Source organism: Notamacropus eugenii, chromosome X (assembly GCF_028372415.1).
Source record: "Notamacropus eugenii isolate mMacEug1 chromosome X, mMacEug1.pri_v2, whole genome shotgun sequence".
NCBI lineage: Eukaryota > Metazoa > Chordata > Mammalia > Diprotodontia > Macropodidae > Notamacropus > Notamacropus eugenii.
In genome coordinates, this window is record NC_092879.1 from 2,579,425 (window position 1) to 2,605,267 (window position 25,843).

The 25,843-nt window shown below is 34.2% G+C and overlaps 2 protein-coding genes and 1 pseudogene across 2 annotated transcripts; 1 reads left to right on the top strand and 2 right to left on the bottom strand.

The window, feature by feature from the left end:
* Positions 1-25,377, bottom strand: part of LOC140515323 (CCR4-NOT transcription complex subunit 7 pseudogene) — a 154,952-nt pseudogene extending 129,575 nt beyond the window's left edge.
* LOC140515321 (olfactory receptor 4A47-like) lies at positions 537-25,378 on the bottom strand. Its single transcript, XM_072625989.1, has 2 exons — positions 25,305-25,378; positions 537-2,913 (listed from the first exon to the last, which is right to left on the bottom strand). The coding sequence occupies exon 2, from the start codon at positions 2,678-2,680 to the stop codon at positions 1,622-1,624; it is 1,059 nt and encodes a 352-aa protein (XP_072482090.1). The 5' UTR covers positions 2,681-2,913; positions 25,305-25,378; the 3' UTR covers positions 537-1,621.
* LOC140515322 (olfactory receptor 4C46-like) lies at positions 19,770-20,769 on the top strand. The gene has a single exon (XM_072625990.1). The coding sequence runs from the start codon at positions 19,840-19,842 to the stop codon at positions 20,767-20,769; it is 930 nt and encodes a 309-aa protein (XP_072482091.1). The 5' UTR covers positions 19,770-19,839.
* Positions 25,379-25,843: the final 465 nt, after the last annotated feature.

The following is a 25,843-nucleotide window of genomic DNA, read 5'->3' on the forward strand; positions in this document are numbered from 1 at the left end:
TCCAGACTTAGTAATCAATGAAGATCTCATGTAAGAACATTATGGAAACAGTGAAAGCATATCACAGAAACCTTTAAAAAAATTGAATCTATGAAATAACCATTTAGAAACATTCTCAGGGACTGAAATCTGTAACATGAATTGACAAATACAAAGGGTACAAATTGAAAATTCCACATTTTTAGAGGATGTACGTCTTTGGTTCATAAAATAGGAAAAAACTTCTAATAGATATTTACACCTCAAAAACTCATGATGTCTCACCAAAATATAACAATCAACTTCCTTAGTTTGGAAACCTGGACAAGAGAATCAAAACTTTGTGGAAATAGTACAACTTAAATAAACGTCCCTGTTGTCCTTACTGCTTTTAGAATTGACCTGAAGATGATTCACTGATGTTATTACTGAGATGGATTTACATTTATAAACATTTTATCTGACGCTAAAAACTATCTGTTATATAAAATCACAGCTGTACTAGAATCTATACCATATGAAATATATAAAAAAAACAAGCAAACAAAAACATGGCATTTTGTTCATGGATTGTTTTTATTAGAACTCATTTTTTAAAAAAAGAAATGAGACTATTTTTGTCACTATTCATAATAACAAGAATAGTTTTAAAGTTTGAGAGGGGTTAAATAATACATATAGTGTCAGATTTGATTTTTGCTTCATTTTAATAAACTACAGGTCTAAAATCTCTATCTAATATGCCATGCTACCTCTCTTATTGAAGAATATAAGATAATAACTAGCAATTTACAGTTTAATTATTGGTACAATTTAATATTGCTATTTGAAAGAATTGGAACATGCTATTTGATTTACAAAGATCAGGCCACACATCTTTTTGCATGTTTAGGCTTTACATATATAATGAAGAATCTCCCTAATTGAAAACAAATATTCCTATATTAACAGATTTCACATCACATTATAATGTATGAGATGTAGTTTTAAGACGATAAAGTTAAAAATCACATGTGAAGGTGGTTGATTTATTTTGAAAATTTGGAGCAGTGATGACATCAAGTTAACTGAGAAATTGATTAGCTTTTTCTCTTCTGTAGAATACGCAGTGCCTCACACAAACCTATCATGTGACATATTAATTCCCATCACTAAAAAATGGTATTCTCAGAATTATCTTTGTAAGAAGAGTCAACTGTTGTTTAAAAAGCTTCACCTAATTAAAATGAATTGATATTTTCCTGATGAACCGTGATACCCTTTTTAAAGTTTTATTTTCTTCCAAATCATCTCCCTCTATGCATGCCCATCCCCATCCATTGAAAAGGCAAGAAATGTGTTGTTCATTATACATACAAAGATACATAAAACATATTTCTGCATTAGACACACTGCAGAAAAAAGAAGCAAATAAAGAGGAAAATAGTCTTCAATCTTCAATCAGAGTCCATCTTTCTGTCTGGATGTGGATAGCATTTTTTCATGAAACCATCATTCTCTTAAAGAAATAGTTCCAACAATAACAAAAAGTCAGTTTTTAATGCTGACAGAAAGCTTATTTTTTCACATATTCAAGATCTGCTTTCTAACTCAAATAAGTTGTAGGAATGTAACGATATTCTACCATTTCCCTTGTGAGAAATCATTGCTTTGCCAGAACATTCATTAGGTTACAGCTGGACATCACTTTTCTGTTCCAAAGCTTCCTCATGGCATTTTTCATGTCTGTGTTTCTCAGAGTGTAGATCAAAGGGTTCAGCATAGGTGTGATGATAGTATAAAAGACAGTTAGAGATTTATCAATAGGGAAGGTACAGACAGGCCTAACATACATGAAGATACAAGGGACAAAGAAGAAGACAACAACTGTGATGTGGGAGACGCAAGTAGAAATGGCTTTTTGTCGACCTTCTGAACTTTGGGTTTTCAATGAGTGTAGAATGACCCCATAGGAGATAAGCAAGAGTACAAAGATAATTGTGCATATTGCTCCCCCATTGGCAACCACTGAGATGCCAATTATATAGGTATCTGCACAGGAAATTTCCAGTAAAGGGTACATGTCACGAATGAAGTGATCAATGATATTGGGTCCATAGAATGGAATATTAACAATGAAAAGGAACTGAACTAATGAATGCATGAAACCTCCAATCCAGGATACCACCAACAGCAGAACACACACACGCCATCTCACAATGACTAAGTAATATAAGGGTTTATAGATGGCTACATAGCGATAATAGGCCATAGAAAGGAGGAGGAAAACTTCAGCCCCACCAAATAGGTGTTCCAAGAAGAGTTGCACCACGCAAGCTTGGAAAGAAATGGTTGCCTTTTCATAGAGCATGTCTATGGTCATTTTAGGGACAGTGATAGTGGAATAGATAGCACCCATAAAAGACAAGAAGACAAGAGAGAAGTGCATAGGGAACCTCAAGCTCTTACTTCCAATGACAGCTATGATAATCAGGATGTTGCCCATCATAGTTAAAATGTAGATAATTAAGAACACAGCAAATAGTATTTTTTGTATCTCGGGATTCTGAGTGAGCCCTAGGAGGACAAACTTTGTGATGTTGTTCCTAATTTCCATGTGTTTGTGTGTGTTGGGGGGGAGGGGGGTCTGGGCATGGGTATGTGTGTGTTGTGGGTGAGGGGAAGGCAGAGAAAAGTGTTTATTGCATACAGTTCTAGACATGTAGTTAGCAGAGCCTTGAGTTTAGGTCTGACATCTGGCCTCTTTAATGAACAACGTGCTTAATGTTTGGGGCATCAATTTGTTTGCAGTATACTGAACATAATCGTGGAACATTTCCTGCTTCACAGAACTTTTTTGGAGGCTGGGGGACGATGGCTGTTCCATATACAAATTTTAATCTCACGCAAAATTTGATTATTCTTCTGTGTTGGCATCAGTCAAATCTTATTTACCTATGAAGATAATTATGAAACAAATATTTTATTGACCCATTTTTATATCATGTTCATTCTCAATTTATTGCTCCCTATATAAGACCGTATATGAATTATGCTTTACTCATAGTTTGTATTCTTTGTAATAAAGAGAGGAAGGCACACTTTCTTAAGTGTTTTTGTGACAAGCTTGAACATTATATTAATTTTTTTTTGTTAAATTGTTTTTTGTTTATATTATCATCAGTATGGAGATTGTTTTCCATGTTCTGCTTACTTTACTCTTTTTCAATTCATTGGAAAATCTTTTAGTATTTCTCTAAATTCCATATTTTCATATTTTCTCATAGCATCAGTATAGTCTGCCATATTTAAGTAAATAAATTAACATCTAGTTTTTCTTGTTTTTTCTCTTCTTGGGTTTATGACTGGCAATGAGTTTCCCCATTTCCAATAGCATGAGCATTTTAGTTTCTTTTTGGAAACACAAACTTCTACACTGAGGTATCAGTGCTCTTCTAAAATTTACAAGACACCTCCACTCCAAGAACCTAATTTTTTCTAATAAAAGAAGAACTTTGTTCTAATAAAAGAATTTTTGTGATTCCAGTGGAAAATAGGGAAATGCACAGAAATGTAAGACCATCATTCAAGGTCCTCTGATCACCTACATGAAATGAATTGGTTTTTTTAAAGTCATTAGGATCTTTCCTATAAATTGAGGTTTGGTGACCTCTGTTACTAAAGAGTTCAGTACATCTTTTTTTCATTCAATGGAGATTTATTATGTTGTTATGATAATATGTTTTATCTCTAATACACTTATTAAAATGCAGTTGATCCCTCCAAAGAAATCACTTCAATCTATTATTCACCCTTTTCCAAATATAAGTTTAATTAGTCGTAAATTTGAAAGTGTATGAATAAATGTATTTTTATTAAATAGAAATAATATATAACTACCACATAGTAAGAAACTTATAAATGCCACAACATTATTATTGTTATTATTATTATTATTATCACATGTTCATCAGTTATTTCAATGGAGAGGGAAGAAATGAAAGAGATAATGCTTTTTTGTGTTTTACAATTTCTGGAAGCTTATTGTCTTCTATTAACAGCCAAAACCATATTACTAACGCACTATTCTGAAATTGATAGCATATGCTATTTTTTGAGTATTTTGCTAAACTTGATCTTTATACATTTCTAATCTCTTTGCTAAGATGTCACTTCACAATAGATAAATACATAAAATGTTCTATGTACTTTACATCTTAAAATAATCGGCTGAATCATTTAATTTCTTCATGTATAACAACAGATACTTAAAAACAGCAAAAATTGGTCATGGGAGAAAATGACCACCAGGGATTTTTTAGTGGGGGTTTATTTCTTTATTTTGATAACACTACTCCCATTTCTCACTGAATTAAGGCAGAAACAATCATTCAGTTTGGGTTAGCATCTACTTTATAATTTTGAAGCACAGCACAGTTTGGAATATGATCAGAAGTATGAATGACTTTTATAAATATATTACCTCTCCATGAAATTGAATGTTCCAAGTACTGGATTCCGATATGATTTCTTTGGTGCTGAGACACAACTTCTTAGAGCAATGAAAATACTATCACAATTTACCTTCTTGTGATCACAGAGACAGAAAATTCCATGCCAATTCATTTCAGCTTAACAAAATCTGAATGGGTTTAATTGTTTTCAAATTTTTCCTCCTGTTTCCACAACTGAGTATTTTTTTCAAACAATTGCACTTTCTTAGGTGTGAGTCTATCGACTGATAGCCCATACATTTTTGTCAACAGCAGAACATTTTATCCATATTTGATAGAAACACCATCCTGTGTCTGTGAGTCATTCTAATGTTGTCTCCTTAAAGCTTTTTCTCCTTTAATTAAATCCTTTGAGTAATTCGCCCAGAGGAGAGGGTCAGTTCACTTAGTCCTTTAGTTCTTTGTGTCTAGAGTAGTGTCACTGAATAATCTTAATAGTAGAGTCAAGAAAAAAATTATGTATCCAAAGGAGCAAACAGTAGAGTTATTTTGAAGAGGAAATGCTATTTTATTATAGAGCTAGGGTTATTAAGAGGCTTTAAGTGATATATATGTATATATGTATATATCACATACACACATGTGTGCATGTGTATATGCGTGTTTATATGTGTGAATGTGTTTATATATACACACATAAATATATACAGATAAACACATATATGTGTGTTTGTGTGATATATATGTATGTGTGCATATGTTTATGTGTGCATTTATTGAGCATGCAACTAAAAAATTGCCTTGCAAAAGAACAAATAATCCCCCTCAATTAAACATCAAAATTGAAATCCTGAAAATCAGTGGATAGATGAATGAAATTGAAAGTCAAAAAGAAATTGAGCTAATATGTAAAACTAGGAGCTCGTTTTATCAGGGTTAGGTGGTACAGTGAATAGGGTGCAGGGTCTGGTATCAGAACACCTTGAGTTTAAACCAAGCTTCAAACATTTACTAGTTGTGTGACCCTGGGCAAATCATTTAAGATCTGTTTGCCTCAGTTTCCTCAACTGTAAAAAGGCGACCCTGGAGAAAGAAATGAAAAATCACTTCAGTATCTTTGTTAAGGAAACCACATTTAAAAGGTTTCGTGCAGTGTCAAGTATGACTAAAAACAACAATAAGAAAAACAAAAAGCACTGCTTTTATGAACCAATAAAATAGTTAAACTACTGGTTATTTTAATTAAAACAAAAGAAGAAAATCAAGTTACTGATATCAAAAGTGAAAAAGCAAATGTGTAGCAGCTGGAAATGAAATTAATGTGGTTATTTCCCCAATTATATGTCAGTGAAACCAACAATCTAAGTGAAACTGATGAACATCTGCAAAAAAAAATGTATACTTCCCAAATTAGCAGAAGAGGAAGTAGAACACTGAAATAAACTTTAGGGAAAAAATGAACAAGTCATCAATAAGCTCCCTAAGAAAAAATTCTCCACAATTAGATGGATTTGCAAGTGAATTCTGCCAAATATTTAAGGATCAATTATTCCCCATATTATATAAACTACTTGGAAATAATAAGTAAAGAAAGAATCCTTCTAAATTATTGTATAACAATTACTGTATAACAAAATATGAGAGAGCAAAATCTGAGAAAGAAAAATATGGACGTATTTTTCATGAATATTCATATGAAACTTTAGAATATGAGTAAGAAGATTATAGCAATCTCTTTCAAAGATCATGATGATCAGGTGGTATTTATACCGGGAATGCAGGGCTGGTTCATTATGTATGTATGTGTGTATGTATGTGAGTGTCATGTGCATGTATATACTCATATATGTGTATGTGTATATGTGTTTATCTGTATATGGGATATGTATGTATGTGGATATAGGTATAGTTATGTGTGCATATAATACGTGCAAATAAGCATAACTGACCATATCAACAACAAAATAAAAAATGTACAATCATATCAAAAGATGCAACAAAAGCTTTTGCCAAAATGCAATGATCATTTGTACCAAAAAACACTTAGTGTAGGAATAAATGAAACCTTTCCCAAAATGAGAGATAGTAGCTGCATAAAAACAAGAAGAAACACTATATATAAGAGGGATAAATGAAAAACCTGTCCAGTAAGATCAGAGGTGGAAGAAAGGTGTCTATTATCACTACTACTGCTCAATATTAATGTAGAAATTCCAGTTGTAGCACTGAGAAATAAATAAATTAGAAGTATTGAAATAGGCAAATGAGGAAACAATTAAGTATTGCTGGACCAAATAGTATGTACAGTTTTGGTTGCCCATTCAAATTGCTGTCCAGAACGGTTGGCAGTTCACAACCCCAATAACAGTGTGTCAGTGTACTGATTTTCCCACATCCTCACCAACATTTATTTTTTTTTTCATTTTTTATCGTATTAGCCAATCTGATAGGTGTGAGGTAGTATCTCAGAGTTGTTCTGATTTGCATTTCTCTAACCAAAAGTGATTAGAGCATTTCCTGATATGCCTATAGATAGCTTTGATTTCTTCATCTGAAAAGCGCCTATTCATACCCTTTGACAATTTATCAACTGGGGAACGGCTTGCATTTTGAATTTGACTCAGTTCTCTATATATTTGAGAAATGAGGCCTTTGTCAGAGACATTTGCTTTAAAATTTGTTTCCCAGCTGTTTTCCCTCTAAGCACACATTGATTTTTTTTTTGCACAAAAGCTTTTCGATTTAATATGATCAAAATTATCTATTCTACATTTCATAACACTCTCGATCTCTTGTTTGGTTATGAATTTTTCCCCTCTGACAGGTAGATTATAACTTGCTTTTCTAATTTCATTGCTTCATTCTCTATGGCAGGGCTTCTTAAATTTTCCCGACAGGTGACCCCTTTTTGCCCCAAAATGTTTTACGTGATCCGGCATACAGGTTTATAAAGTAGGTATGCACATCAAGCAAGTACTGGTAATAAATCATGAAAAATATTTTTAAATAATTTTTGATATCCATATAATTTTACCATTTATTAAAGACAGAAGCAAATTTGCATACTAGGATGGATAGGGCTGGTTATTTCAACGTCAAGAATTAAATCTTGATGCAGTATTTGATAATGCAAGACACAGAGCATTTTTAAGGCTTTTCAGAGTTGATTGATATTTTGATTTTATAATACTCAATTCTGAGATCAGCAGTCAGGATAAATATACACCTCTGAACATGGATGGATTTCCAAAATCTCTCCTTGATCTTCCTCTCTTTCATCTCTATGCTCAATTTCTTGATAATCTCTTCTACTCCTATGGATGAAGGTATCTCTACAAAGATGATATTTATATCTGCATATTTCTATTAATGAAATAATTTCAGAATCAGTATCTTTATTTCTCCTGTTGCTGAGTTGGTTCAGTCATTTCCAACTCGTTGTGACACCATTAGGGGTTCGCCTGGTGATGATACTGGAGTGGTTTGCCATTTCCTTCTCTAGCTCATTTGATAAATGACGAACTGAGGTACATACGGTTAAGTGACATGCCCAGAGTCATACAGTTAATAAATATTTGAGGCTGGATTTGAACTCATGGAGATGAGCCATCCTAACCCAGTGATTCATTCACTGTGCTACCTAGATGCCCAATTTCTTTTTTACTTGAGAATAAATATTGTGGTTAATAATCAATTACAAAACGTAATCATAAGACCTTAGATGTAAAGCTTGAATTGGCTCAAATCACAGTGCAACTCCCCTTACCACGTCAAATCCACCAACTTATTTTTCAAATAAGGAAGATGACATCCAAAAATTTAAACAATTTGCCCAAAGTCAGACATATGCATTGACAAATTTCTGGTTCAAACTTGGCTAGCTTGCCTCCAAAATGAGAACAGTTGCCACTGTACTGTGACTCCTATTAAAAAACCCTCTCTATCACATCATAATGTAGAATATGACAAGAAAAGCAAATCCACAATTAAGTGATTATCTTAATGAGATATTTTTTTCCATTCAAATTGGCCATTGGTAGATAAATCAATGAGATGGTGCTTCCATCTCCAGAATGCTATTTCTGTGAGTAGCTCAGAAGTCCACAGTTTACATCTTTTTTTTTCTCTTGTTAACTATTTTCTAGTTCTTCCAAAAGTCTTAGAGAAATTTTAAATGTTAGGAGCTTAGCACTGACCCAAAACATTTGGGCCATGCAAAAGAACACACTAATTAATAGATACTTCTGTGAAATAGACTAGCCTGTGGAAATGTGAATGGAATGGAAGCTCTTCCCCACCTATTAATATGCCTCATTTGGAACCCATTAAGGGAAGTTTGCTTAGCAGAGGCTTGTTTGTAGAAAGGCTTTCACATATTTTGCTAATTTCTAATTAGTCACTGAGATATGAGTGTGATGCCTTCTGGCTCTGACAAGTGTGTATATACACTGAGTTGGCATTTTATTTTGGGGGCTTGCTATTGAGAAGGACCTTGTGATTGCCTGCTCAAGACTCTGAGTAGCCATATATTTGGACCCACCAACTGTTCAGATGTAAAGGCTTTCTCAATCCAGGTATTTATGTAAAGTGTATAGCAATATTTCTTGATTTAGAGTCCTGTTGGTCTTTATTTCTCTGCTTATATTTTCTCTGTTTGTATTTTCTCTGAAATTCAGGGTGCTCACTTTTCCCCTGAATTAGTGAATGTTGTTAAGAAAAGATTATTGACTTCTTAAAGAGCTATCTTTCCTGGTAAAGCATATCTAAGAACCTGTGCTAGCAAGTGATCCTGGGTATGCTAGGGTGCTTGCTGTTATGCCTGTTTAGACTATCTTCTAGAAAGAAAGAACTTACTTAAATATCACAAATTAATGCTAAAAATGAAAAGTTTTCAATATTTCTGTTTTAATTTTCAGTGAAATATACAATCTTATAGCTGGCAAAATATTTTGCCTTTATTTAAACTTCATGAAAACATTGTGATTTAGATAATGGTATCATTATCCAAGTTTTAGACATAAGAAGACTTAGGTGGAGAGAAATTAAGTGACAATGACCCATAGTTAATAAATGTCAGTGGTCGTGTTTCAACTAGTCTTTTCTGGTTTCAGTTTCAGCATACCATACTCTATAACAGGTAGCCTCCTCTAATCAAAATTAGAATTATGAATTCTTATAATATCCACCGTGGTTGAACCCATATAATTTGTCACTCTGTCTTAGGATTCCTTCTAGTACATTTAAGACCATGTAGAAAATATTTCGTTTCACTATTTAAAAATAAGTTTCATATTCTGTTTACATTTTCTTGTATTTTTCATCGTCACAATTATGTCTTTATTATATAAGCAACTTTCAATATGGAGCATATAGCATACTCTTGAGAAAGAACAAGAATATTTTAATTATGTTTTTCCCCTTCAATAGAATTTCAAGGAATAGTGAACAACCTTGAAAACAAAATTATTATTCTAAAAATAATCTTATGCTTTGCCTAAAATCAGGGGAAATAAACACTGTCATGAAATCACTAAAAAGTATTACCCAAGTTTCTATCCTGTCCTCATTTCTCTACAGAATCTCTTTTCATAACCTCATAAACAACTGAATGTGGGAGATAACAAGTGAAAATTCATGAAGTTAGGACATGGAATGTTAAGTCAGTGTCACTGAATTGCAATATATGTATATATATGTATATGTGTGTTATATTTATATAATATATACATATATATATGAGTGATACATATGGTATGTCCATACATACAGATGGTAAAAGTACATGGAGGGAGAGGTGTGAAAGGCCTTGAATACAATTTTGAATGAAATCTTAGCAGAAAATGGAGTAAATAAGAAAGTTGTGAACCCTCTATAAGACAGGACTTTGGGAGGAATTCAGTGCTTTATCCTTCAGGACTCCAACCATAGGGGAAAGGCAACTGAGGATGAATTGAGAAAGTTTAGAGGATCAAAACCTGAATAATTTTCCATGATGATGAGAGTGAAGGTGGTCAGATTTTCCTGCCGTGGGGTGGTAGAATGGGGTGAGAATTGTTCCACGGAATCAAAACCAAACATCTGATGATGTAGAATGAAGTTCAAACCAGAGTTCTAAAGTCATTTCAAGTTGTTTCTCTTTATAATAATGTTATTATTGTGTAAATCTTTCTGCTCACTCCACTCTGTATCATACAACTCTCCCCCGATTACTTTGAAACTTTTGTTCATTCCTTCATTCAATAAACATTTTAAAGTACTTACTATGTACGTGCCAGGAATCATGCTTCAAAAAGAGGGAAAAAGTCCTTACAAAGAATTTACAATCTAATGGAGAGACAACATACAAAGCAAGCTACACAAGGTTACATAGGGAATAATTAAAAGAGGAAAGTCTTGCAATTAAGAGACATTTAGAAAGGCTTCCAGTAGATTGTGGTATTGTATATGGGATTTAAAGGGAGCCAGAGAGGTCAGTGATTTGAGCAGAGGAAGTGATGGGGAACAGCCAGAGAAAATGCTTGAATCTAAGAGATTAAGTATATGGTTTGTGGAATAGCTGGGAGGCCAGTGTAACTAGATCAAAGAGCACATATTGGGGAATAAGGCATAAGAAGACTTGAAATAGATGAGTAGCTCAGTTATGAAGGACTTTGGATGCAAAATAGAGAATTCACATTTTTCGTCATGGAGGCAATAGGAAACCATTGGAGTTAATAGGAGTTAAAGCGAAGTTGATATGATCATACCTGTGTTTTAGGAAAATCACTTTAGTGGCTGAATGGATAATGAATTAAAGTGGGGAGAGACTTTAGGTGGGCAGACCCACCAGCAAGGACCTGCAGTAATCAAGATGCAATTTAATTAGAGTTGGCACCAGAGTGTAGAAAGTGTTAGAGGAGAGAAGGGGACGTTTTTAAATGATGCCAACATGAAATGAACAAGCATATACAACATATCGGATATGGTAGCAGGTGGGTTAGGGGATGAGAGATAGTGAGGAGTTCAGGATGACTTTTTGGTGGTGAGATTGAGAGATTGTTCTCTACAGTAATAGAGAAAGTAGAAGGGGGGAGAATTTAGGAGGAAAGATAATGGATTGCATTTTGGAGGTACTGAGTTTAAGATATCTTCAGGACAACTAGTTTGAGATGTCTGAACGGCAGTTGAAAATGTGAGATTGTAGATCAATGAGAGATTGAGGTAAGAAACATAGGTTTGAGAATCATCAGCATAGAGATGATTATTAAATTCATTGAATCTGATAAGGTCACCAAGTGAAAAAGGATAGACGGGGAAGAGAAGAGGGCATAATTCATAATGTCGAGGAATACCAACAATTAGGGGATGTAATCTTCAGGAAAATGCAATAAGAAGACAGAGAAGCAGTTGTCAAATAGATATAGGAAAACTAGGAGAGAATGGTGTGCTGAAAACCTAGAGAGAAGAGAATATCAAGGAGGAAAGAATGAAGAGTGTTAAAGTCTGCAAAGATGTCAAGGAAAATGAGGACTGAGAAAAAGATTTGGTAACTAAGACATTATTATATCTTTGAAGAGAGCAGTTTCACTGGAATGATCAAGTCAGAAACTAAATTGTAAAAGATTAAAAGGAGAGAAAGGTGAGAGAAAGTGCATGCATCTTTTTTAACCGACCTTTTTTTTCTTATAACTTACCCATGTTATTTTTGTTTTATCTTGTTGGTTAATAATTCTAGAAAGAATTAATTTATTTTTTGTTACCAGAACAAAAATTTTATTTCTATTTAATTTAATGTTTTCAGTTTTCAACAATCACAGTTTTCAGTTTTCAACAATCACATGCAATATTCTATGGGTTCTACACATACGTTCTTGTTAAACACGTTTTACATTCGTCATTTTGTAACTGACTTTTGAAGGAGTTAAACTACAAAGAACAGAAGAGGAATAGGACAATAATTAGCATGACTATTGATAGCTTTGTTCTGGACTCTTCAAAGTGCCTGTTTTTATTATTTGAAGATTTTTCATTTGGGAAATTCATACGTTGATTCTGATTTGCCTTTTCCTATAAATTATTATCCTAAAGGTAATGGTGAAAATCATCACAGAAACAATCTGAATCTTTGATTTGGGGATGTTCATATTGACTGGGTTGAATTGGAAGATCCATATCATTGCAATGGGGCTTTGATACAGTATGTATTAACTGAAGGTTAAAAAAGCAAAAACAAACACACTAAAAAACAAACTAAACACAAGAACAACAAAACCTGGTTGTTCCTAATATACACTATTCTACCCAAATTTGTTGTTTTTCAGTCATTTTTTCAGTCATGTTCAACTTTTTTGAGGCCATTTGGGCTTTCTTGGCAAAAGCACTGGAGTTGTTTGCCGTTTCCTTCTCCAATTCATTTTATAGATGATGAACTGAGGCAAATATATTTAAGTAACTTGTGTAGGGTCACACAGCTCATACGACTCTGAAGCTGGATTTGAACTGAGAATGATGAAAATTCTTGACTCCAGGCCTAGAACTCTATACATTGCACGACCTATATGCCCTGTTCCCTCCAAAGCCCTGTGGAAAAACATTTTAAAAGACTTTCATTTGCATCTATAACTTTAAAAATATTCGTAGTGACTGGACGTCTAGTAATTATTTCCTTCTGCCTGCTAATGTATTTCACAAAATCTTCCAAGCTGATAAATATCAGAGGAGTTGACAAAGTAAGTGAGGGGTCACCTGAGGATCCACAGTAATTTTCACTAAGCCCATGTGAAAGGTGCACCAGCGAAATGTCATTGGGATGAAAATTTTCTGATATTTTCTTTAATGCTGGACACTGTATCCCTGGTGATCCAGGTCCTAAAAGCATAATGGGTACATTTCATTATTTCTCTTCTGGGGCAAATAATTGATTCTTCCAATATGTAAAGAAGAATGTACTGGACTTGTCTGCATTGTTTCACAAACCCTTTTCCAAAATAATGTATCCTTTATGACAAAGCATTTCTGGCACCATTGATAATTAATTCCTCTTAGAGTTCAGCTCTGGGCATGAAAATCGGTCCCTAAACTTTATAATATGTTATTTGGTTTCATTTCTTATGACGAGGTAAAAGGAGAGAAGGTATAAAAATAGATGGTCTTTTAAAGCTATTTCTACCTATTCTCATAAAGGCATGTAGAGAATCAGTGAGACCTTAATATCTCAATGTTTTAGTTTTGTTTTACTTTTATTATTGTTACAGAATATAATACCGAATAAGGTTGAGTTTTCCTAGATTCAAGGTGAGGGAGAACAAGGATGCAAGAATCCTGAGAATACTACTAAAAATAAGTAAATAAACTGACTGATTTATGGTGCACAATTGTCACCATCTTCCTACACAATAAAAATATCGACATGAAAGTGAGAATTCTCTTGAATACATGAGAAATAATCCTTAGCCATACTTCAAACTAGGGTAAGTTTTGCTACCCACCCACACAAACTCTATTGGAGCTGGTACTTGCTTTGATTAATATATTTCATGGTGATCCATTGCAATGATTAAGTCCTTGATTTTTAAATGTATTTATTCTACGGTATAAGCCTTGATTGTTAAAACATGCTTAGTTCCAGGCAGGGAATGTAGCAGGGAATGTATGTTTTTATGTGCTTGAAATGATGTGTCACCAATTCAATTTTTGATCCGGTGTCTGAACCTTCCCCTTTCGGAGCCTCAGTTTGCTCCTCTGAAAAATGAAAATAGTAATATTTGCAATGGTTAACATCTGTGTCAGGGTGGGAAGAAAGTTCTTGGAAAAATGTAAACTGGCACATAAAAGTAATTTATTTACATTTGACAGGCAAAGGAACTGAGGAGCAAAGGTAGTGTAAATCAGGTAACAGACAGATGCAGATTTCCAGAAAGATCCTCTAACTCCTATGTTAGACTACACTGTCCTTAAAGAGAAATTTTTAAATTTGTAATAATCCAAGATTTTAAACTCTTGTAACATATGTACATATGGTAAAATATCATAATAAAATATAAATTATTCTATCCTGGAGAAAAAGTTTACTATTTGAATTGCTCCTAGATCTTCCCTCTCCTAGAGACTTCAGGGTACTTTTCAGAAATACAGTTATGATCTTGACTCAAGATTCCCCTAGAAAGTGAATAGACATGCTTTAAAAAAAAATGAAGGGAAACTCAGAGTACCAAAGTCAGGATTTGGAATCACAAAGGAGAGAGGCATGCAGATGCAAAATCCCAACAGGTAGGATATGTTAAAGTGTTCTCATTTGAGTAAGACTTGACACATTTTAAAATTCGAATTTTATTACCATTGCAAATATCTGATTTAGATGATATCTGAGAAAAAATACCGACAATAAAAACGTCTAGTGATTCTTCAAATAAAGGCAAGAGTCCTTGTGATTTTGGGAGAAGGATAATGAGAAGTGGTGGGTTATCATAACTGTTAAGCTTTCCTAATGATGATAAGTGGTATTAATTATGGCAGGAGATTAAACGTTATTGTAATCATCCAAGTAAAAGATTATAAAGTGTGCTCACAATAGAATGGAGAGAAGGGAAAAAATTTTGAGATATTTTGTAGATAGAACTGATATGACCTGGCAACTGATTGTATGTAGGAGATGTGGGAAAGGAAAAATTCAAGGGCCATTATGAGATCAGAAACGTTGGTGACTACAAACAGGATAATGATCTTAAAAACATGGATTTTAGAGAAAGTATAGGGTAAAAATATAGGGTTATAATTTCATTTTAGTATGTATTGTTTTAGATACCTCCATATTGCTATGTGAGGTGTGAAGCAGGCAATTGAAGGACAATAGTACATGAGAAATATTTAGTTTGGACATATATATATATATATATATATATATATATATATATATATGTATATATATGAAGTTATCTGTGTAGAAATTTTGTTTGCATCTATGAAATGAGACATTATCAGCACAGGTCAGCATGTAAAAAGAGAAGAGAAGAACATCCAAATGAAAGGCAGGAAGGAAGATAAACAGGAAGGATCTGATTGATGGTTCAGTAAAGTTGAAAAAGAAAGAACAACTACAATGTTATGATGAGAATAAGGAAATTGAGAATAAGGATGAGAATAAGGAAATGACTCTATCATGGAAGCCAAAATAGTGAAAGAATATTTAGAAGGAAAGAACGGTCAGAAGGATCCAAAGCTGATATAAATCTTCATATTTTTAAAAGTTCAGAGGAAGTAAGGAGGGTGAAGACAGAGACTGAAAAATAGCTAACTGATTCACGAGTAAACAATTCATTTTGATAAGTACTCAATCTTTGTTTTCTGAACGATTGATTTCATTCAGGTGGTAGAGTCAAATTTCATATGGTAAAGTTTTGAGAAGTATAAAGAACGTGAGGTAGCATCAATATGTATATAATTTTTTTCTAAACATTCCGAGGGTTAGGAGTGAAAGTTTTAATTTGATTTTTATTTTAAAAATCAGATAGATCCAATTTTATTTTTAAATGACATAAAGGAGAGAAGGACAGAGAGACACCCAGAGACAGACAGACAGACAGGCGCGCGTGCGCACACACACACACACACACACACACACAGCCTTAAAGAAAAAAAAAACAGGTAGCCGATAGATTGCAGTAGGAGGGAAGAGGGTCTGGATTTGATAGTGGAGAAGATAAAACCGTTTATTCATTTACTGTATTTACAAAAGTCAACTAGAACTGAAGATGGTCATGGCCATTAGTGAAATTTCTTCTGGTGAAAGAATTGTTTCTATGAGTGAAACACAGAGTATGGAAGAAGAGATTGTGAAATAAGGCACATTTTCCAAAGATCAAGGTGATATTTAAAGTGGAATAATGTAAAGGAGGAATTTCAGGCAAAGAGACAACTGAGTTGCTGCCAGTTACCGATCAAATTCAGATTTTCATTTATTGTAGCCAGGACTGCTGTTGTAGAATACACAATCCTATGAATACATTGGCTTTTAAATTTGTGTCGTATTCCTGTGGCAATCTGGAAAAGCCTATGAGACCTCTTTACAATTTGAGAATAATGGTTTTATATCTGTATCTATGTTTATCTATCTATATACATATACACACACATGTATACATATATCCACGTGCCACACACTTACATGCACACACATATATATGTATATATACACACACATAGTGTGTGTGTGTTTATATTTATAAGCATAATATTACCAAGCAATTTAATGTTTAATAAAATGGAAATAGTTATTACCAAATATTAGGAGCATTAGTCTATTTTCTCCTACTCCATTCTTTCCTCTTCCTAATTTATCGTGACCGTAGTTTCCAGAATATGATCCTATAACTTCCCTCTTTTTAAAAATGTTTTATTATGTTATTTAATTTTGGTTTTCAACGTTCACTTCCATAAGATTTTGACTTCCAAATTTTCTTCCCATCTCTCCCCTCTGCCCACCCCAAGAGATCGTGCATTCTGATTACCACTTCCCCCAATCTGCCCTCCTTTCCATTGCACCCCTCCTTTCTCTTATCACAATACCCTCTATTTTCTTGCAGGGCAAGTTAGATTTCTATACCCCATTGCCTGTGTGTCTTATTTCCCAATTGCACGTAAAAACAATTTTTAATATTCGTTTTTTAAACTTTGAGTTCCAATTTCTCTCCTTTCTCCCTCCTATACCCACTGAGAATGCAAGCAATTCTATATAGGTTACACATGTGTAGTCATGCAAAACCCTTCCGTAACAGTCATGTTGTGAAAGACTAACTGTATTTCCCTCCAATCTATCCTGACCCCCCATTTATTCTATTCTCTCTTTTGACCCTGTCGCTCCTCAAAAGTGTTTACTTCTAATTTCCCCCCATTTGCTTTCCCTTCTACCATCCCCTCACCCCCTCGCTTAACCTCTTATCCCCTACTTTCCTGTATTGTAAGATAGATTTTCATACCAAATTAAGTGTGCATATATAACTTATACCTTGAAAGCTTTCATTAATTCATCATAACTTCAAGGAGGAGACCTTGAATTCTTCATTTATGGCAAATATGGAATCAAACTACTATTAGATCTCTTGTCTCTAAAACTTTTAATACATAGACACTGCAATCCAGACCTATTTGATCTGTTCACTTTCTAAAAAGATACCTGAGTTCTCCCACATTCTACATATTCAATTAAAGCCGTTTATTTCGTTAGTCTTACTTAACCTTCACAATTACCTGGAAGGGATGAAATGGCTTGTAAGTTATTACTAAATACATTGTTCACAAAACAGGGACGTGTATCCATGGGATAGGAAAGAGAAGAAAGGAATTATATTTCATGGAAATATAGTGACTCATGTTTATATAGAATAAGGCAATACACGACTAAAAGATTTCAAAATTAGAGGAACCTCAAAAGCCAATCAATACTCTTTCTCCCAAATAATCCTAACTATATTATTCCCAATAAAATTTTCCATCCAGATTTTGTTTAAAGGCCCCAACATGAAAACATGCGACACTATTTGTTCCTGAAATGGGTCACTCTACTTATTGACTCCTCTAATTGTGGTGGTTCCACCTCTACTCCCATTATATCAGAATTAAATATATTCAGTTCAGTGGAATGAGTACTGTATTTGGAGTCAGAGGAAATTGATGGACTGGGTTCAAATCCTACCTCAACTATTTTATACTTCTTTGGCCAAAGGAAGCAAATAAAAGTCTTTGTCCTTTGTACTTTGTAAAATGAGTGGAATGAAATAAGTAGCCCCTGAGATGCCTTTATAAAACTATGAGGCTATGATCATTTTACAACATCCAACACTTGCTCCAAGTTTTGCAGTGTGGAGGTATATGGAACAAATTCAATCTCTACTACATATGACAACTCTCATGTGCTCTCTACATCTTTTCACTTAAAGTTCTATAATGCTAAGTCCCTTCAATTAATCTTCATAAAACATAAACTGATTTCCTTTCAATCATCTCAGTTCTCCTCCATGGAAAAGCTATAATTTTTCAAAGTTCTTCCTACAACATGTCATGAGAAATTCAACACCATGGTCCAAATATGGATTGTTCCTGGAAGAATCAAGAGGCACTATATCCTTATTCCTGTAAGCTATCATTCCAGTTTCACATCCTAAAATCACACTCACTTGTCACAGTACACTGCTCACTCATTAGGAGCTTAGAAAACAATAATTCAGAAAAAATACTATTTAACCAAATATTCATCAATTTGTCACTATGAAGATGATATTTTTTGGAATCAAGTGAACTTTAAATTTATTCCTATTTTACTGTAACTTATTTAATTTGGCATGTTTTAACCTAACCCAAATTTATTAAAATCCATAAGAGATCATGGTATTATTTATCCTTCCTAGGTTTGTGTCTTTTTCAAATAGATTATGAATGTCAAGTGTATCTTCATCCAAGTGAATGATGAAAATGTTAAACAGTCTAGAACTAAGACGAGATGCCTATGGCTATTAATGGATACTTGATTCAAAAACAGTGTTAAATCAGTGTTTACTCTTTGTTTCCCAACATTCAATGAAACCCCAATCTATCTAAATATATTATCAGCTAGGTCATATGACTCTATTTTGTTGCCAAAATAATAGGAGAGATTTGATGACATGTTCTGTTAAAATTGCTCTTTAAGGTTTAAAATTTGTTGTTGGTACATACTCACTGAGGTAACTGATAAAATCACATCATAAGAAAATTTATATATAGAAGAGAACCCACAGGGAAGGAATCAATCCACCCCATAACTATTCAAATGAAGAAACTGAGGCAAAGAAATGAAATGATCCAGCCTAGTTACACAACTAGGCAGTGCAGTGAACAGAATGATTGACTTGAAATCTGAAATACTTAAGTATAACTCCTATCTCAGAAACTTTTTAGGTGTACTAATCTAAGAAAATAACTTCTCCAAGCCTCAATTTCGTTATCTTTAAAATGAGTAGAATAATAGTATGTATCCCAAAGGGTTATTGTGAAAATGAAATGAAATAGCATATGCAAATTATTTTACAAAGCAATTACAAGTTTAAATAAGAATATAGGACTTTAGCTGGCATTTGCAGAATACTTGTAATATCACTATTAGTAGGATATATCTGAGGGAGATTTGAATCCAGGTCTTCTTTATTTCAGAGCCTGTTCCTTCTGCACTACCCTACATGCCTCTCTCTAAGTCACTTTAAGTGTAAGAACATGTAGAGTCAGAGACTATCAATTGCCTACTTTAAGTTCAACCAGTGACAGGAGTATTAGGGATTTAAATGTCTTCCTTAGGCCAGTCTCTTACCACAAGACCTTTATAGAGAAGAATCCAATAAAAACCAGGCTCCCTTACTGAATACTTTTACTTTCTTTACAGACACAACTCTTGCCTGAATTGAACATTGGTATGGAATAAATGGATAATGGAAATAATGTGACTGAATTTATCCTGTTGGGGTTGACTGAGAATCCAAAGATGCAGAAAATTATTTTTGTTGTGTTTTTCATTATGTATGCGATAACAATGGTGGGTAACATACTCATTCTCACCACTATTATCCACAACCGTAGCCTCAGTTCTCCCATGTACTTTTTTCTTGCCTACATGTCTTTTATAGATGCCTGCTATTCCTCTGTTAATGAACCTAAACTTATTATAGACTCACTTTATGAAAAGAAAACCATTTTGTTCAATGGTTGCATGATGCAAGTCTTCGGAGAACACTTCTTTGGAGGTGCTGATGTCATCCTACTCACAGTCATGGCCTATGACCAGTATGTGGCTATTTGTAAACCCCTTCATTACACGGCCATCATGAATTGGTGGTTGCTTGCCCTTCTGGTGACTGTAGTCTGGGTAGGAGGCTTACTCCATGCAACAATACAGATGCTGTTCATTATTAAGATACCATTTTGTGGTCCTAATGTCATAGATCACTTTATGTGTGACATAAATCCTTTGTTAAATCTTGCCTCCACTGACTCTCATATCCTCAGATTATTTGTTCCAGCCAACAGTGGTTTCATATGCTTCTTCAACTTCCTTCTGTTAATGGTCTGCTATGCTGTCATCCTGAGTTCTCTGAAGAGCCACAGTGTGGAGGGGAGATGCAAAGCCCTCTCCACCTGTGGCTCCCATATCACTGTAGTCGTTTTATTCTTTGTCCCATGTATGTTTGTTTACATGAGGGCTGCAACAACCTTCTCCATTGATAAAGCAGTTGGAGTCTTCTATACGATGATTACCCCCATGTTAAACCCTTTAATCTACACACTGAGAAATGCCCAAATGAAAAATGCCATCAGAAAATTATTTAGTCGCAAGGAGATTTTGGTTGATCAGTAAAGGGCCCCTAATAAAATCATCAGAAAATAAAATCACTTGATCTTTCATATGGGACAGGGAGGAAGGAAAAATATTAATAAAGGAAAGAAGGAAGGAAGAAAGAAAGAAAGATTTTATTGATAAGTGAAGGGAAAATTCAAGGGTATGTCAAAAAAAAAAAAAGAAATTGCTCAATATTCACTGAGTCGACACTGGGATCTTTTTCCTATTTTACGTCTTCTAGTCTTTAAAAAGGGCTCATTATGGGAGGCTATTTGCTTAGCATTTTCAAGTTATATTTAATATAATCAATAAATGCATAATAGGGGAAACAGGAAAAACTACAGCTGCAAAGAAAATAATGCTTTATATCCCTTGATTTCCAAATATCTACATATACATGTAATACAAATAAAGGAAGCAACAATTTTTTTTTTTCAGAAATTGAAATGTTAATGTAGGGATAGTTTTCATTAAAAAATATCAATTAAATTTCACAATTATTTTGTATGAGTCCACTGTGTATCAGGCGTTGTCTACAACACCATAGTTAGTACTTAATAAATGCTTAAAGAGATACAAAACAAAAATTAAGTAATTTTAGAGGGATCCTTAATTGTGGGGGACATATGTGAAATTAGGGTTCATCTCATGTAAAAGGTGGCGATTTGTCCAAGCCTTAAGATTTGCCAGTTATTCAATGAGGTGGAGAAAAGAAGGGGTTTTCTATCAAACTTGGAGAAGAGAAATTGCAAAGGAGATGGAATGTTGTGTGGGTGGTGTAGCCAGGAGGTCCGATTTGGAATGCAGAACGTGGAAAGGAGAATAGTGTTGAAAATCAAAAGGCCACAAACACATTTGTGGATCATATGTCTAAAGAACTCTTCTCACAATGCAAATCTTACTATTTGCTTCTGCTTTAATTGGGTTCCACATCCTTCCAACTCTGCAAACATCTAACCTACATTTCTTTGTCTTGTCCATTCCTTTTACGAAAACAAAAGTCTTTGTCAAATTTTCTGATGATATCAGATAATGGATAAACCATGAATTAATCATTATCCTGATCTATCAAGTAATATTATATATCTCTATCTACGTCTATTTAATCTATATGGTAATTCATATCTTTATAATTTTTACAACTTTATATAAGATTAAGACTTATTTGGGATGACGTTTTATATAAAGAAAGACTAGCTTTTTGTTACCACTATTTATTGTTTTAGTCATCCATCAATTTGACAGCTTTCAAAACGTGTTCTTAAGACACCTGGAGACTATTGCTGAGACCTTTTTAAAGGGTTTTCAAGGTCAAAATTATAGTGTAATAATTTCCTTAACAGTTAAATTCAATCGCTTTAAACCACATAAACCAAAGAGTGTCTGTCAACAAGTAGCTGCATACTAGCCATTCACTGCAATATCACCCACCCACTCTTCACTAATTACCTAAAAGGCCCTATAAGTTATTACACTTTTTTAATGTCCAAGAGCAGAGTTAAACAGGTTAATGTGATTAGTAAAAGCATGATAAAATCAAGAGGAATTAGAAACATGCATGCAAAGACACAACATCTCTGTTCCAATCTCTCTTTCTCATTTGAGTCTATTTCCATTCTCAGCTTTCTAGAGGTGTCAGCATGGGAATTTGGTATTTTATAACATAACCTCTTCTCTGTTAAGGCAAGAACAGAACAATAATATGAGGTAATCATTAAAGAAATTGTGCATTGCTGCTTAGACTTTGATTGTTTTACCTGCATCTCCATAAATGACCTGCATAACTTCGTAATAGCACGGACCATTGCATGTGTTTTGCTTGGGAATCTGTATTCCTGCAACCAGTCTCTGAACAGGGGCATTGCTCACAAGGTACAAAACTGAATGTCCACAGAGTGTGCCCTGACTGTCGGAAATCTACCATACCCAAACAAGAAAAGGATGAGCATGGTTTTGTGGGAGCCTTGACTTCCAGGTCTTCCTCCTAATTCTCAAAGTTGCAAGTAGTTTTCTACAAGTTCAAGACTCTGAAGAAAGAAAAACAAGTCCAGACCAGCCAGGTTTAATGAGGTATATGAATATGGATGATCGAAAGATGCGAAGATATGTCCTTAACCTGGGATCTAAAACTTTGTTTGTTGAATATTTTGAAAAATATGTTTCAATGCAATTGATATCCATTAAAATCTGACATAAAATAAGCATTTTAGAACTTTAAAACATTGTTCTGAGAATGGAGGGGCACAGAATTCATTAGTCAACCTATGTGAGCCATTAAACACACAAAAACCACGCATATGCATGCTTGCACACACACACAAACACAGACAATGATTAAGAAATTCTGGCATAGGAAAAGGCATAAGACTGGGACACTATTAGCAGAAAATGGCTTTTCAGAATATAAAATGATGGAGGTCAAAGAGTGATAGAGCAAGTCTGATTTATCTGTACATTGTAGGATATCAGAGTAGGTCAATGAATTGTGAGAGGAATGTTTCCTAGGTCACATTGACATATATATTGGAGTTTCCAAGTATGAAATCATTAAAAGAAAAAGAGAGTAAGCCTGTGAGTCAAAAACTAAACTTGAGAAAGGAGATGCCTGAAAGTCATTGCAAATGTGGCTGCAAGAATGATGAAATGGGGTGAAATTCACAGGAGGGGAATTACAGTGTAGAGGAGAATGAGAAAAATTAAGGTGTGGCAGGAATCAAGAAGCCCTACATCTATTCACGTGTCAGTGGGTATAAAAATATAGACAACCTCACTGTAGAGTGTGGTCCAGGATTCGTTTGTTTTAAAAATAGCTAGCATTTTTCAGCACCATATGATAAAAGGTAACAGTGAGGAGATGATATTATCAAAAGTGATAAATTTCAGAAAATTGTTCTTAGTGATCACCTATTGTGACCACATTTCTATATAACCAAGTTGAAAGAGCTGCCATACAATTGTTATGAAACTTCCAAGACTGACTCTACAGTATGGTATATTCTGGTGATAAAATTCACAGTATTAGACCCTAGTGAGGATGTGGTGAGAATAATTCCAGTGTTCTAATGGTAAGAGTAAGGGACTTTGGTTATTTTCCCAGCTCCGCTAATGATTCATTGCAACCCTTAGTAAGTCATTTAGAGATAGTTTCATGTAGTGGATAGGGCATTGGACCCAGAGAGAGGAAAACTTTAATTCAAATCCCACTTCAGATGATTATTGGCTATATGACCTTTAGCAAGTCACTAAATCTCTTATTTCTGCTCAAATACACTTCACAGTTGAAAAAAAGAAATTGGACTCATTAGCTCTAAAATAGTGATCTTATGATCAATGTAACATCCCTGTGTCTTTATTCTTTGTCTATAAAATAAGGGAAATGATATTTGCTATTCTGCATCTTTAAAGCTCTACAAAGTGAGACAAGGCAAACAATTCCACTTTAGAACTACATAATGTCTGATATATTAAGCAAATGAGATAATATATGCAAGCAGGTTTTGTAAATAAGAAAATGCCTAATAAATGTAGTAGTTAATGATATAAATGGGAATATAATATTGACCAAAAGCAGGTGGTAAACATAGGTGAAATGAGATCCTCTAAGTATTTTAACTACAATCATATTCTCCCTCCACTTGATCTTGAAAGATATAAGGAGTGAACAAAGCAGAATTCCACAAGCCAGAGCTGTAATGAACAATTATGGAAACTGGATCAAGATTCAAAACTCTGGCATAAGCAGTAGCAAATGCCTTCAAATCAGCTGACTTATATAGATAGTTGGGTTGGAGGTGGAATGGATCATGGAACTAAAGTTGATGTGTTGAAGGAGATTGAGGAACGCTTCTTTCTATCAGTATGGACCTTGGGCCATCCTGAAGCAACTGAACGGGAGTTGGCTAGATAAGGGAATAAGGGACAAATCAAACCTTGGATGGGCTGGAGTAAAGCATGGTTTTAGGGGATTTGGGAGTAGAGATATAAAAATTATTCCATATAAAATATTATTTTTTCCTGGGTAAATTGTTACTAATCTCAAATATCTATGCTTTGTGTGTTAAAATTGTATGTTGTGACTTCTTATGGTGGACCCTTTGATGGTAGAGTAGAGAACACAATCAATACCTGAAAGAGATCCCCAAATGAAAACCACCAGGAATATTACAACCAAATGCGAGGGCTCCCAGATAAAGGAGAAAATATTGCAAGTAGCCAGAAAGAATTAAAATATTGTGTAGGCGCAGTCAGGATCACACAAGTTTTAGCAGCTTTCACTTTAAAAGAGTAGAGGGCTTAAAATATGATATTCCAGAAGGTAAAGGAGCTAGAATTACAACCAAGAATAACCTCCCCAGTAAAACTAAATATAATTCTTCAAGTGAAATAAATGGATATTTAATGAAATAGAAGGCTTTCAAGCATCCCTGATTAAAAAAAAAAACACACAAAGCTGAATAGGAAATTTAGCATTCAAACACAAACTTCAAGAGAAGTACAACAAAGTAAACATGAAAGAGCAATCATCAGGACCTCAATAAAGTTAGATTGCTTACCATTCCAAATGGGAAGGTGATGAAGTAACTCCTAAAATCTTCATATTTATTAGGGTAGTTAGAGGGAGGTTCTGTAGAGAGAAAGCATGGGTGTGAATCAATTACGTTGGAATAATCAAAACTTTTTTCAGCATGTTTCTCAGATAAAGGCTTCATTTCTCAAATACATGGAGAAATGAACCAGATTTATTTAAAAAGAAGAGCTATTCCCTAATTGATAAATTGTCAAGGAACATGAACATGTAATTTTCAGAATTAATGAAATCTGTCTATAGTCATATAAAAGTGCGATAAAACAGTAATGATTAGGGAGGGCTGTGCAGGTCACCAGGCTCACTTCTCCTCCAGAGCCATCTGAATCCAGTGGCCAGATATTCATCAGGATGACTGGAGATGACCCAGGATGGGGTAATTGGGGGTTCCAAGAATGTGGACATTGGAAGAACACCCAGGATGAGGCAATTAGGGATAAGTGACTTGCTCAAGGTCACACAGCTAGTGTGTGTCAAGTGTCTGAGGTGAGATTTGAACTCAGGTCG